This window comes from Lynx canadensis, chromosome F1 (genome assembly GCF_007474595.2).
Source record: "Lynx canadensis isolate LIC74 chromosome F1, mLynCan4.pri.v2, whole genome shotgun sequence".
Taxonomy (NCBI): domain Eukaryota; kingdom Metazoa; phylum Chordata; class Mammalia; order Carnivora; family Felidae; genus Lynx; species Lynx canadensis.
Window position 1 is genome coordinate 1,378,855 of NC_044319.2, and position 13,537 is coordinate 1,392,391.

General features: G+C 44.3%; 1 protein-coding gene across 1 annotated transcript in view; it reads left to right on the forward strand.

Annotated features, from left to right (window-relative positions):
• LOC115505512 overlaps nucleotides 1–13,537 on the forward strand; it is a 152,444-nt gene that overhangs the window by 101,509 nt on the left and 37,398 nt on the right. Inside the window, exons 8-9 of the mRNA XM_032591865.1 lie at nucleotides 4,976–5,113; nucleotides 12,921–13,066. Of these exons, the coding sequence (XP_032447756.1) occupies nucleotides 4,976–5,113; nucleotides 12,921–13,066 (284 nt within the window). The remainder of the gene's footprint in view (nucleotides 1–4,975; nucleotides 5,114–12,920; nucleotides 13,067–13,537) is intronic.

Genomic DNA, 13,537 nt, shown 5'->3' on the forward strand with positions numbered 1-13,537 from the left:
GGTTCAACATTTGCAAATCAATCAACGTGATACATCACGTTAATAAAAGAAAAGAACTGTATGATCCTGTCAATCGATGCAGAAAAAGCATTTGACAAAATTCAGCATCCTTTCTTAATAAAAACCCTCGAGAAAGTCAGGATAGAAGGAACATGCTTAAACATCATAAAAGCCATTTATGAAAAGCCTACAGTTAACATCATCCTCACTGGGGAAAAACTGAGAGCTTTTTCCCTGAGATCAGGAACACGACAGGGATGTCTACTCTCACCACTGTTGTTTAACATAGTGTTGGAAGTGCTAGCATCAACAATCAGACAACAAAAGGACATCAAAGGCATCAAAATTGGCAAAGATGATGTCAAGCTTTCACTTTTTGCAGATGACATGATATTATACATGGAAAATCCGATAGACTCCACCAAAAGTCTGCTAGAACTGATAACATGAATTCAGCAAAGCCGCAGGATACAAAATCAATGTACAGAAATCAGCTGCATTCTTATACACTAATAATGAAGCAACAGAAAGACAAATAAAGAAACTGATCCCATTCACAATTGCACCAAGAGGCATCAAATACCTAGGAATAAATCTAACCAAAGATGTAAAAGATCTGTATGCTGAAAACTGCAGAAACCTTATGAAGGAAATTGAAGAAGATACAAAGAAATGGAAAAACATTCCGTGCTCATGGGTTGGAAGAATAAATATTGTTAAAATGTCAATACTACCCGAAGCTATCTACACATTCAATGCAATCCCAATCAAAATTGCACCAGCATTCTTCTCGAAGCTAGAACAAGCAATCCTAAAATTCATATGGAACCACAAAAGGCCCTGAATAGCCAAAGTAATTTTTTTTAATATATGAAATTTATTGTCAAATTAGTTTCCATACAACACCCAGTGCTCATCCCAAAAGGTGCCCTCCTCAATACCCATCACCCACCCTCCCCTCCCTCCCACCCCCCATCAACCCTCAGTTTGTTCTCAGTTTTTAACAGTCTCTTATGCTTTGGCTCTCTCCCACTCTAACCTCTTTTTTTTTTTTTTCCTTCCCCTCCCCCATGGGTTTCTGTTAAGTTTCTCAGGATCCACATAAGAGTGATACCATATGGTATCTGTCTTTCTCTGTATGGCTTATTTCACTTAGCATCACACTCTCCAGTTCCATCCACGTTGCTACAAAAGGCCATATTTCATTTTTTCTCATTGCCACGTAGTATTCCATTGTGTATATAAACCACAGTTTCTTTATCCATTCATCAGTTGATGGACATTTAGGCTCTTTCCATAATTTTAGCCAAAGTAATTTTGAACAAGACCAAAGCAGGAGGCATCACAATCCCAGACTTTAGCCTCTACTACAAAGCTGTCATCATCAAGACAGCATGGTATTGGCACAAAAACAGACACATAGACCAATGGAATAGAATAGAAACCCCAGAACTAGACCCACAAAAGTATGGCCAACTGATCTTTGACAAAGTGGGAAAGAATATCCAATGGAAAAAACACAGTCTCTTTAACAAATGGTGCTGGGAGAACTGGACAGCAACATGCAGGAGAATGAAACTAGACCACTTTCTTACACCATTCACAAAAATAAACTCAAAATGGATAAAGGACCTGAATGTGAGACAGGAAACCATCAAAACCCTAGAGGAGAAAGCTGGAAAAGACCTCTCTGACCTCAGCCGCAGCAATTTCTTACTTGACACATCCCCAAAGGCAAGGGAATTAAAAGCAAAAATGAACTATTGGGACCTCATGAAGATAAAAAAGCTTCTGAACAGCAAAGGACACAATCAACAAAACTAAAAGGCAACCAACGGAATGGGAAAAGATATTTGCAAATGACCTATCAGACAAAGGGCTAGTATCCAAAATCTATAAAGAGCTCACCAAACTCCACACCCGAAAAACAAATAACCCAGTGAAGAAATGGGCAGAAAACATGAATAGACACTTCTCTAAAGAAGACATACAGATGGCCAACAGGCACATCTGGGGGTGGGGGTGGGGGGGTGGCCTAGGTGGGTACAGGAAGATCTGCAGAGAACATGAGTAACTTAACTGTTCAATGGCAGTTAGTCTGAAACACGATATCAAATTTTTAGGAAAGGTATGAACAAAACAGGCTCAGTAGGTAATAGGGAAGATGAACTTTTTATCCACTAAAATTGTCGCATTGGTAGTTACGAATCATGACTGACCACCCCCCCCCCCCCCCGACCACACATATCAGGCTCAGGCAGATTCCCAGAGTTTCTGAGTTTCTAACAGGTTTATGGGTTCTAACATAAATTCAAGAAAAAATAAGTCTAGTCTTTCACAACTTCTTCTACAGAACAGAAAAAGAGAAGATAGTCCCTAAATTGAGTTAGGACATAATCTTCCTAGTCAGTTTCATTCACAACCTGAGAAGTAAAAAACCCTAAATGCGTTATAGGTTACAGGTTACTTAACCTGTAACCTACAGGTTATAGCAGCTTGTAAAAGTGGATGATACACCAAGATCAAATTGAGTATCTCATCTCAGAAATGCAAGGTTAGTTGAACATTAGAAAATGCATCGATACCAATTACCATTAATAGATCAAAGGAAGAAAAGCATTTGATAAAATGCGTGCATTGTCTGTTAATGATAAAAACTGTTAGCAAACTACACGATTAGGGGCATTTACCAAAAATCTGAAGCAAATATTTTTAATGGTCAAGAGCTAAAAGTGTTCCTTGTAAGTTGAGAGAAGTGACAAGGATATTTGCTATTGCCACTTCTATGTGACATCCTATAAAAGGTCCTAGGGCAGTAAGACAAGAAAAAAAAAAAAAGGACAAAAGGAGATGAAAGCTGAAAGGTTTAAAAAAGGAGAAACCTAATCATTTATAAATGATGTCTAGAAAAAAGAAAAGAATTTACAAAGTTTCATAATTAATAAGTGAATTTAATTTAGCAAGACTGCTAGATTAAAATCAATTTATGTAAGTGAATTTCATTCCAGCAATAGATTGAAAATGTAAATAAATCATAACTACCATTTGTAACTGTAATGAAAAATCCAGTACCTGGAAAAAATCATTTTTGAAATTATGTGTTTGACCTTAATGGAGAAAATTACAAAATATAATTGAGAATGCAACACAATTTGTATAGAAAAGCAAAGGGCCACGAGTGTGTCAGCAGTCTTCAAGAAAAAGAAAGTTAGGAGTCTTACCCTACAGCTGTCACAACTCTAGCAATTAAAGCACTGGGATACAGAAACAAGGAGAAACCAATACAAATAAAGAAACAGGTGGATAATGGTATATACATTTTGAGTAACACGGACTTGTTACAGGTCAGGGAAGGGAAGGACGGGGGTGTTCGATAATGGTGCTGTGGCATCACAGATCCTTATGGGAGTGTGGTGGGGGAGGGCCTGCCCCACACATCGTACCCAAAACTCGGGGATTTAAGAACCAACATATGATGTATAAGACTTGTAAAAGGCAAAACTTTAAAACTGTTAGGCAATAGTACAAGAATTTTGTCAAGATGGGAGTAAGGGCAGATTTCTTAAGAATAAACACAAATCATAAAGGCAAAGATAGATAAATTAGCTTATATGAAAGTGAAGAACTTACATTTGTGAAGATTTCATCAAGGAAGTGAGAGGACCAAACCAGAAGACATCTTCAGCACATATAAAATGGCAGAAGGTGGGGCGCCTGGGTGGCGCAGTCGGTTAAGCGTCCGACTTCAGCCAGGTCACGATCTCGCGGTCCGTGAGTTCGAGCCCCGCGTCAGGCTCTGGGCTGATGGCTCAGAGCCTGGAGCCTGTTTCCCATTCTGTGTCTCCCTCTCTCTCTGCCCCTCCCCCGTTCATGCTCTGTCTCTCTCTGTCCCAAAAATAAATAAACGTTGAAAAAAAAAAAAAATTTAAAATGGCAGAAGGTTACTATCCAAAGTGCATGAAGAACTAAGCGTTGTTAAGAAAGTGGTATGCGATTCAGTATAAAAAACGAACAGAGGGTATGGACTGACATTTCAATGAAGAGGAGACTGTTCAAGGAGTTTTGAAACTAAGGGGACTCAAAACACTCAAGATTTAACACCTAAGGAAAGTATCCATGAGCAAGTATAGAGAGGTCGTGCTCCGTCTTTGCGAGGAACTTCCCCTTCTTGTTCAGGTGATTAAGTGTTTTCATTTACCCTGCTGGTAGTTACTGTTTCCCACCGAGCAGTATGTGAGGATCTACAGAACCCTGAATTTCCCCCGCCTCGTAAAAACACGGTCTGTGGTGTAAGTCAGTTGTAGGCAGTGATTGTGGATTCGGTTCTTATGAAAAGGTTTTCCAGCATTTTTTTTTTAATTTTTTTTTTTCAATGTTTATTTATTTTTGGGACAGAGAGAGACAGAGCATGAACGGGGGAGGGGCAGAGTGAGAGGGAGACACAGAATCGGAAACAGGCTCCAGGCTCCGAGCCATCAGCCCGGAGCCTGACGCGGGGCTCGAACTCACGGACCATGAGATCGTGACCTGGCTGAAGTCGGACGCTTAACCGACTGCGCCACCCAGGCGCCCCAAGGTTTTCCAGCATTTACAAACAGGCAGTTGGCTAATGTATTGTGAAAAGGTTTTGGTTTGAATCTCAATAAGTGTGGTTGTGGGTGATTGCTTTATAAAGAAGGGTACTGAATTCCAGGAAACTGTATTCTGACCTCACTCTGCCACTAATCGGGTAACAGTTCTTCATCTTTTAGGTTAGGTGAGGATTCTTAAGTCCTTTCCAGCATTAAAATTTCAACAATAATATCAGATCTCTTTTGCATTTAACTAGATAGCCTCTCCTTGTTCAGATCTACTTTTTAGAGGGTCTATCAAAAATTGTTTGAAAGGATAGATGTTATATTGTATAGTATAAAGATTTAAGCGTCAAGTCCTAGAGAACGTCGACCACGCCATCTGACTTTCTTTGTCACATCAGGCTTCAGAAATACGAGGAACAGGAGTATGGAGAAGACACATCATCAGAGACTCAACCAGCTAAAGCAGCAGCAAAGGAAACCTTAGAATATAAAACACTTGAAACATTTTCTGGAGCCTTGAAGTCAGGACAGACAGAAGAAATCTATCAAGATTACTATCCAGGCATGTCAATTTATGTTTTCTTTTACGGAGATGGGAAGAAATTTCAATAGCGTAAACTGAGAAAACAAGTAACGTACACTGAAATACTAGTTCACTTTCAAAATACGAGGTTTGGTACTTGATGGGTTTCATTAGTCTTGGCAGTTGGTAATACCTTCAGATAGAGAGCTTGCCTCTTAAAGGGGACATAATCTAAATGCTGTCATCGTAATCAAAATAACAACAGTGATCTCGCTGCCACCACCGAGAAAATCTGACGTTTATGTAACTTTGGGGGTTTTTGTGAGGCAAGGACTCTAAAGTTGGCTCAGCATTCCCTGAAGGCCCCCGTACCTCTGGTTGTGCCGTGACCTCCTTTGTCGCTCTTGTCTGTGGGGGCCCTGATTACTCCTCCACACGCCTCCGTTGGTTCAGTCTTCTTTCTGCTGGTCTCAAATTCTGCCATTAACCATATGTAAAATAAATTAAAATTTTTTTAATTTTTCAACTTTTATTTTGAGAGAGAGACAGAGACCGAGGGCAAGAGGGGGAGGAGCAGAGACAGAGGGAGACACAGAATCTGAAGCAGGTTCCCGACTCCACGCTGTCAGCACAGAGCCTGACGCAGGGCTTGAATGCACGAACGATCACGACCTGAGCCGGAGTCAGGAGTCTGACGCTTCACCGACTGACCCCCTGGGCACCCTGTCCACTGCTCTTTTATGTCCTCACCTTATGAAGGTTGCTCTTTGGTCTCCATCCATAGCCCCCTTCTCCCTCCAGCAGCCTCTGTGATACCAGTATCCTCCACCCTTCCCACTTCTCTGCTCCCGGGTTGTCCAAACTTCAGCGCTACTCAGTTTAATTGCCGGTTTTCCCTGCTTTCCCTCTCGGACTGGTAAGCCTTTTTGCAGAACGCTCTCCCACCCTTGTCATGTGCTGAGCCATGGTCCCCAGCATCCGTGGGGCACTCCGCACCACCTGGTGCCAGCTGGCCTGCTTTTAGCTTTGCCTCTCGTTGCCCACGGCGTCTGTTTACCCTGTTGCGGTTCAACCTTAAGCCTCTCTTACTTGTTTATGCTTCCTGCTTTATGAAAACTAAAAATTAAAATCGAGGTAATCACATGGAGACATCTAACTTGCAGCTCCCCGGCCCCATGTCGGTACTTGTCTCGCTCCTAGAGTGCCTGGGCCTTGTAGCTAAGTGTCCGCATGGCTGGCAAAGCTTCCGCTCCAGCAGAGTGAAAAGTAGAAGAGCTGTGACCCTTCCGTCACTTTCCTCAGTAAACGGGGGGCAGAAATACAAGGCTGGATAGGAATACAGGGGCCAGGCAAAGTAACGGCTTGTTGGCTGTGTTAAGGATTCAGGTCATTATCTTGCGAAGACAAAAGCCATGGCAAGGGTCTAAACAAAGAGCTGACATCAGATTTCTACTTTGAAAAGATCACTCTGGCTGCAGATTGAAGAATAGACTGGAAGGGAGTAAGAATTGGTACAGGGAGCCTTTGGATATTCTTTTTTTTTTTTTTCTCCTTTTTTTTTTTTATTTTTAGAGAGAGAGAGCACACAAGCAGGGGGAGGGGCAGAGGGAGAGAGAATGAGAGAGAGAGAATATCTTAAGCAGGCTCTATGCTCAGGACAGGACCTGACACGGGGCTCGATCCCACAACCCTGGCATCATGACCTGAGCTGAAGTCAAGAGTCGCATGCTCAAGCGACTGAGCCACCCGGGGGGCCCCGAGGCTTTGGCTGTTCTGAAGGTAGGATTATCAGTCAGGGTGGTGGGTTGGTGAGAGAGAGGTGGTGTCAAAGGTGAGAGCTAGGTTTCTGGCTTGTCTGATAGAACGAATAGTGGTGCTGTTCTCTGAGGGAGCCCTGAAGAAGGGTCGGTCTGTGGGGGCTGGGAGCAGATTGTGATTTCAATTTGGGACACGTGGAATTTGAAGTACCTTTGGTACACTCCGGGAGATGTCAAGCAAGCAACCGAATATATGTGTCTGGGGCTCAGAGAAGCCAGGGCAGAGACGATGTACTTGGAGTAGTTATGTGGGTGGCAACTTAAGCCGTGGATGCGGTGAGATTCCCGAAGGAGAGAGTACAAAGTGAGACGGAAGCGGGACGGAAGAACTGTAGCAGCGATGACCCGGGTAAAGGAGGGTGGCTGTAGTGGACACGTGGGGATGGTCAGAGCCAGGCTAGATAGAATGATGAGCGAGAGGATGAGTACGTGGTGTCACAGAAGCCAGAGGAAAAAACTACCAGGAACGAAGGAGTGGGTCCCGGTTCAAGACAGCTGATGTAGAAGGATCCTGAACTCCCCTCTTCCTGCACGCATACCAAGTATACAGCTACGTCTGTGACTGTTTCCACCGGAAAACACCCCAAAACTAGCTCATCAACTCCTGCACATTGGGGAATGAAGGGAAAAGCCCCATCAAAATGGGTAGGAGAGACTGAGGCACAGTCTCACCGTAATCCCCGCCCACGGCCCCGTAGCCCACATCCAGGAGGGGACTCACAGTCCTGAGCCTCTCCCTGAGCCACACTGGGCACCCCAACTTTTAAGGCCTGTCCCTGAGAGATGAGCCCCGCAGACAGCTAGCTTTGGAGTCCAGGGCTTTGATCCAGGACACCTACAAGGCTACAGGGAACTGAGAAACAGTTCTTAAAGGACTTAGCGGTCACCCTCCCCAGGGCCTAGCGCACAGGCAGGCGAGTGAATGACTAAAACGTTCCCAGCCTTTCAGTGAACGAGGCCTATCAGATTATCCTAAAGCTCAGCTCTGAGAGTCAGGCTTCTGACATCCAGGGCCCTATTGAAATGCTCTCCAAAAAGGGAGACTGGCAGGTGCCGTCCTGACCCTCTCCCTGTGCCTTGCTCCAGGGCCCCAGCATCTCCACGAAAGGAGCACATATGCTCACCTGGCGACCTGAGTTTCGTGGCTGCTGCCCTGGGGGAACCTCTAGATGGCCTGACCGGTGGCCAGAGGGGCTTACACTGGAGGTCCCATAGAACTGTTACAAGGGTGGAGTTCTTACCTGGCTCCACCCAGGGCCCAGCACAGACTTAGCAGACTGGAAGAGACCCCCCAGTCCTTCTGAGAAAGGGGTCTGTTGTCTTGTCCTGAAGCTTCAGCCTACAGGGCAGGCTTCTTTGGTGAACATATAAGGGCCCACTGAGATACCCTCGGGGGACAGAGCCCAGTGGGCACATCTGGTGGGGGTGCTCTCCTCTATCCCACTCTGGGTCACTGGACTGTCCTAGGGCAGGGAGCTTGCGTGCTAGTCTGGCACCCTGAGTTTTGTGTCTGCCACCCAGGAGACCCCTTTTGACCTCCTGGGCCCAGTGACCATGGGGCTCGCACATGTGAGTCCTGCTGAACTGTTACAAATGGAGAAATAGCTCTTACGGGCCACCTGTCCCACAGATCAGAGAGCGTAGTGAGGTGCATCCACAGTCTGTCAGAATAATCTAGTGTAAAGGGGGGTGGGTTAATCACTTACATGCTAGTATGAAGGTTAAGAGATTAAAGTAGCAAAAAGAACTATGACCACAAAATGTTGTTAATGAATACACAGGATAAAAAGTAAATTGTGAACATCAAAGACATAAAAATGTGGGATGGAGGAGAAAAGTGTAGAATTTTAGAATGCATTCAAACCTAAGTTGCCATCAACTTAAATAGATCGTTATAAGTTGTTTTATGTAAGCCTCATCGTAAGCACAAGGCAAAAAAACCTATGGTAGATACACAAAAGATAGACAGGAATGTAAGAATACACTATAGAAAACCATGAGATCACAAAGGAAGAGGGCAAGAGAAGAAGGAACAAAGGAATTGCAGAACAACCAGAAAACAGTTAACAAAATGGCATCAAGTCCATTCCTATCGTTAATTACTTCAACTACAAATGCACTAATTCTCCAAACAACAAATACAGAGTGGCCAAATGGATAAGAAACAAGACCCGTCTATATGCTGCCTACAGGAGACTCACTTCAGTTGCACAAACACACACAGACTGAAATGAAAGGATAGAAAAAGATACTCCATGTGAATGGAAACCAGAAGAAAGCAAGCTGGGGTAGTAATGGACTGTAATAAGAGACAGAGACGTCAATATATGATGACAAAGGGTTCAATACAGCAAGAGAATACAACGTTTGTAAATATGGACCCAACATAGGGGCACCTGAATAGAAATAGATGGCGAAACAGTAATAGCAGGGGACTTTAACATCCTACTTACATCAGTGGTTAGATCATCCAGACAAAACAAACAAACAAAAACAAAACCCGCACTCCAAAACAATAAGGAAACCTTGGTCTTAACGTGTGAGACCAGATGGATTTAACAGATGTAGTAGTACATTTCATCTAAAAGCAACAGACTACACGTGTGTACATGGGACATGTGTGTACATGGGACAGACATTCTTCAGGATAGATCATACAGCAGGCCACAAAACAAGTCTCAATGACTATAAGAAGATTGAAATCATATCAAGCATCTTACCTGTCACAATGGTAAAAAACAAAAAACTAGAAATAATTTACAGAAAGAAAACTGGAAAATACAGAAACATGTGGAGATTAAGCAGTGTGCTACTGAACAACTAAGGACCAAAGAAAAAATGAAGGAAAGAAATACCTTGAGACAAATGAAAATCTAAATACAGCATACCAAAGTTACAGGATACAGCAAAGTAGTTAGAAGAGGGAAGTTCATAGCAGTACAGGCCTACTTCAATTAAGTGAGAAAAATCTCAATCTAACTTTACACTTGAAGTAGAAAAGAAAAAAAGTCAGTAGAAGGAAGGAAATAATGAAGATCAGAGCAGAAATAAATGAAATGGAGACTAAAAAGACAATAGGAAAGATTAATGACACCAAGAGATGTTTCTTTGAAAGGATAAACAGTTGAAAGACCTTTAGGACGAATCGCGCGCATGCGCGCACACACACACACACACACACACGAAGACTCAAGTGAAATGGGTGAAGGTGGTCAGACGTACAGACTCCAGTTATAAACAAGTTGTGGGGATGTGATGTTCAGCATGGTGACTGTTAATGATACTGTCTTGCAAATTTTAAAGTTGCTAAGAGAGTAAATCTTCGAGGTTCTCATCACAAGAAAAGAAAATTGTAACTGCGTGGTGATGAATGTTAGCTAGACTCTTTGTGGTGATCATCTTGCAATATGTACAAGTATCAAATCATCGTGTTGGGCACCCGAAGCCAACCTGATGTTATTTGTCAATTATAGCTTAAAAAGGAAGGAGAGGTTGAAAGTAATGATACTGGTGAGTAAAACGAGGGCTGAAAGTGTGCATTGAAGTAGTAACCCCAAAGGGTCAGTCGCAGGAGTGCTGTGTGAGTGCAGGTCCAGAACCTGCCCAGAAGAGAAAAAGAAGTGGCAGAAGATGAAGAAACAGAATACTGATGACGTGCAACTCTTTCTAGAGAAGTTTGTGACGGAAGGCCAGATAGAGATGGTCAACTGGAGGGGAGTGTGGTCTAGGACGAGGTGATTCATGCTGGGAGCTGGACACACAGAGGAAGAGAAGAATCGTTAATAGTGTAGGCACGAGGGGGTGGTGTGGGCAAAAGGCGGAAAGGATTGGTTTGGATGGGAAGAGAAACACACCCCCCTTATTTAAGTCAGAAGGGACAGGAGGGAAAGACGGGCTCAGGTGTGGGTTCGTTGGCTTGTGTAGTCGTGGCACGTTGAGAGAATTCCCGCCGGATGCCTTTGTGTTCCCCGGGAAGTAGGCATGAAGAGCAGGTGAGTAGAGAGCGGAAGGTGGAGGTTCAGAGGTTTGAGGTGCATGGAGGAATTCTAGCCACTGATGAGCCAGAAGGGCAAGTCAGCCAGGCAGACCGGGATTTCAGGTTGTGATTAATAAAGGTGACCTTCGGGAGTTACCGATCCACTCGTTGTGGGCCTTTGTGTGATGGCACTGGGCTGCGGGACGGCAAGCCGAGCACGCAGAGTTGGGTTCGTCCAGGGCTGCTGCTCTGCCACGGAGATGAGATCAAAAGACGGTGAGGGTGCAGTGTGTTGGCGACATAATTTCAGCTGGATAGAGAGAAAGAGGAAAATAAACAGAGGGATGATGGATCGTCAGTGATGGGGCCATGAACTGGAGGTGCTGGTGAAGTTTAAAAACGTGATGTTGGGAGCGTTAAGTGTGCAGGAAGGAGACAGGCAGGTGACGGCAGGTGCTGGGCTGTGATCGGGCTAGAGGTGAGGATGTTCAGGGAGCGGGCCAGGGTGTTGTATCAGACGCCAGAAAGATGGCAGGTCTGATTTGGGGAAACAGGCCCTCGCTGGAGCCTGGGCCCCAGATTCATCGGTGGATGTCAGTGAGCTGTGCAAGAGTAGGACGTAGTGAGAAGGCATGAGTTTCGGGCGTAGGGTTTTGTTTAAGAGGGTGAGACGTAATGGTTCGGGAGTGGAAGTGGGAGCGGGGACGAAAACAAGCCCACTTTCCAGGCTTGAGGCACGCGGGGTGCAGGATTGTCACCGACCAGTGCTTGAGAGGGCTGCGTGTGCGTGACGTCTGGGAGATCACTGGGTTTCAGTTAAGGCACAGGAGTGTGAGAAACTCCTGGGCTCGATGTTGGGGAGAAGGGAAGGTTTCACGGCTCTTTCCACAGACGTTCTCGTGGCCCCCTGGACGGTACTTGTGTTTTCTTACCTCTCTCCTCCCCAGCCCTGTCCCCGCCGCAGTGGAAGTCCTTACCCTCCTCGACATGTGATTCCTCCGGCCGGGTGGGTGTGTGGTCTCTGACTCTACAGATGGGATGTTCTCTCTCTCTCTCTCTCTCTGTCTGTCTGTCTCCTCTGACTTGGGACTTGGGTGGAAACGGAACTTACTGGCTGTGTCGCTTGTACTCATTTTGTGTTGTGTGTAATTATCGTACCTTATTCCCTACTTAACTGGAGGCTCACCACAGTACATACATTTTCATCATATCAAGGAGAAAATGTATAATTTGTTTGCTTTTGAAAAGTGCATTTTCAGGGGCGCCTGGGTGGCGCAGTCGGTTAAGCGTCTGACTTCAGCCAGGTCACGATCTCGTGGTCCGTGAGTTCGAGCCCCGTGTCAGGCTCTGGGCTGATGGCTCAGAGCCTGGAGCCTGTTTCCGATTCTGTGTCTCCCTCTCTCTCTGCCCCTCCCCCGTTCATGCTCTGTCTTTCTCTGTCCCAAAAAAATAAATAAACATTGAAAAAAAAAAATTAAAAAAAAAAAAAAAGAAAAGTGCATTTTCAGTAATTTCTGCCTTCTTCATGCTGAGATCCCACCGGTCAGGTGAGTCATAGAAGGAATCTGGAAAATTGGCCAAATGTGACTTTTCTGCATTTGTATCTGTTTCTGGCCTTGTTACTAAACCGCAGTTAATAAAAAAAAGCTTTTGTTGTAGATTTCACAGGAGCATTCGCATTTTAAAGGTTTATTGTAACAATAAAGTTAATACTGGTCTTTGTAAGCACTTACCATGCGCTTTAAACGTAGGAACGGCTTCAGCCTCTAACGCCCTCCGAGGTTCTCCCTGGAACAGTCCTCGTTTCCCAGGTGAGGAAAGGGAGGGAGATGGTTCCTCACAGAGTAAATCGCAGGACTGGGCAGGGAAGCTCGGAACGGCGCGTGGAGCTCGGGCCGTCTGACCCGGAGCCCGTGCTCTTAGAGACTGAAATTGCACTGTGATCTCCTGCGTGGCCTGGCACGTAGCGGGCCCTGCCATCGTGTATGGCGCGTGCTGGTTACTCAGTTAATGATGCTTTTGTTTTCAGAGTACCTTCAAGAAAGTAGAACTCTGCAGGAGCTTTCAAAGCCAGTTCCTCATAAGAAGAAAGAGGTATCAAAGGAAAAAAAGGGCCCAACTAACGCTTGTCCAAAAGTTAAGAAGAAAAGGCTTGCGTCGTATGATAGGACAGGTACGTAGCATCGCAGACCCGGCTTGTTTAGAAGACACTACGTTCTTTCAGATTATTTTGTGGTTTTATGTGCTTAAGTAGGACACTGATTTTAGAAGAAACAGTCTTACTGAATTCGGGTTGCTTAGAATTGTTGGGTTTTTTTAAATCCTTGAAAACCTAAAATATCAATAGATCAAAAAATTGACAGATGGTTCACTGACTATGTTCTTAATTAGGAGCAATCCCTGAAGGTTATGGTTAGAGAAGTGTGAAGAAAATGAAGTTGTGTGGTTTTGTTTTCTCCTTTCAGTAAAATTTTATAGTATCGTTATATTTAATAATTTTGTGTCTTCGTCTGACACAGAGGTTAAGTCCCCAAATAAGTAATTCATTGAAACTGAATTTCTTACTGACATTCTCCAGTTTGTACTTTCTCTATGCCTCCAATTCTGATTTGTATTAATATTTTCAGTTTGACAGGAAAAGGAA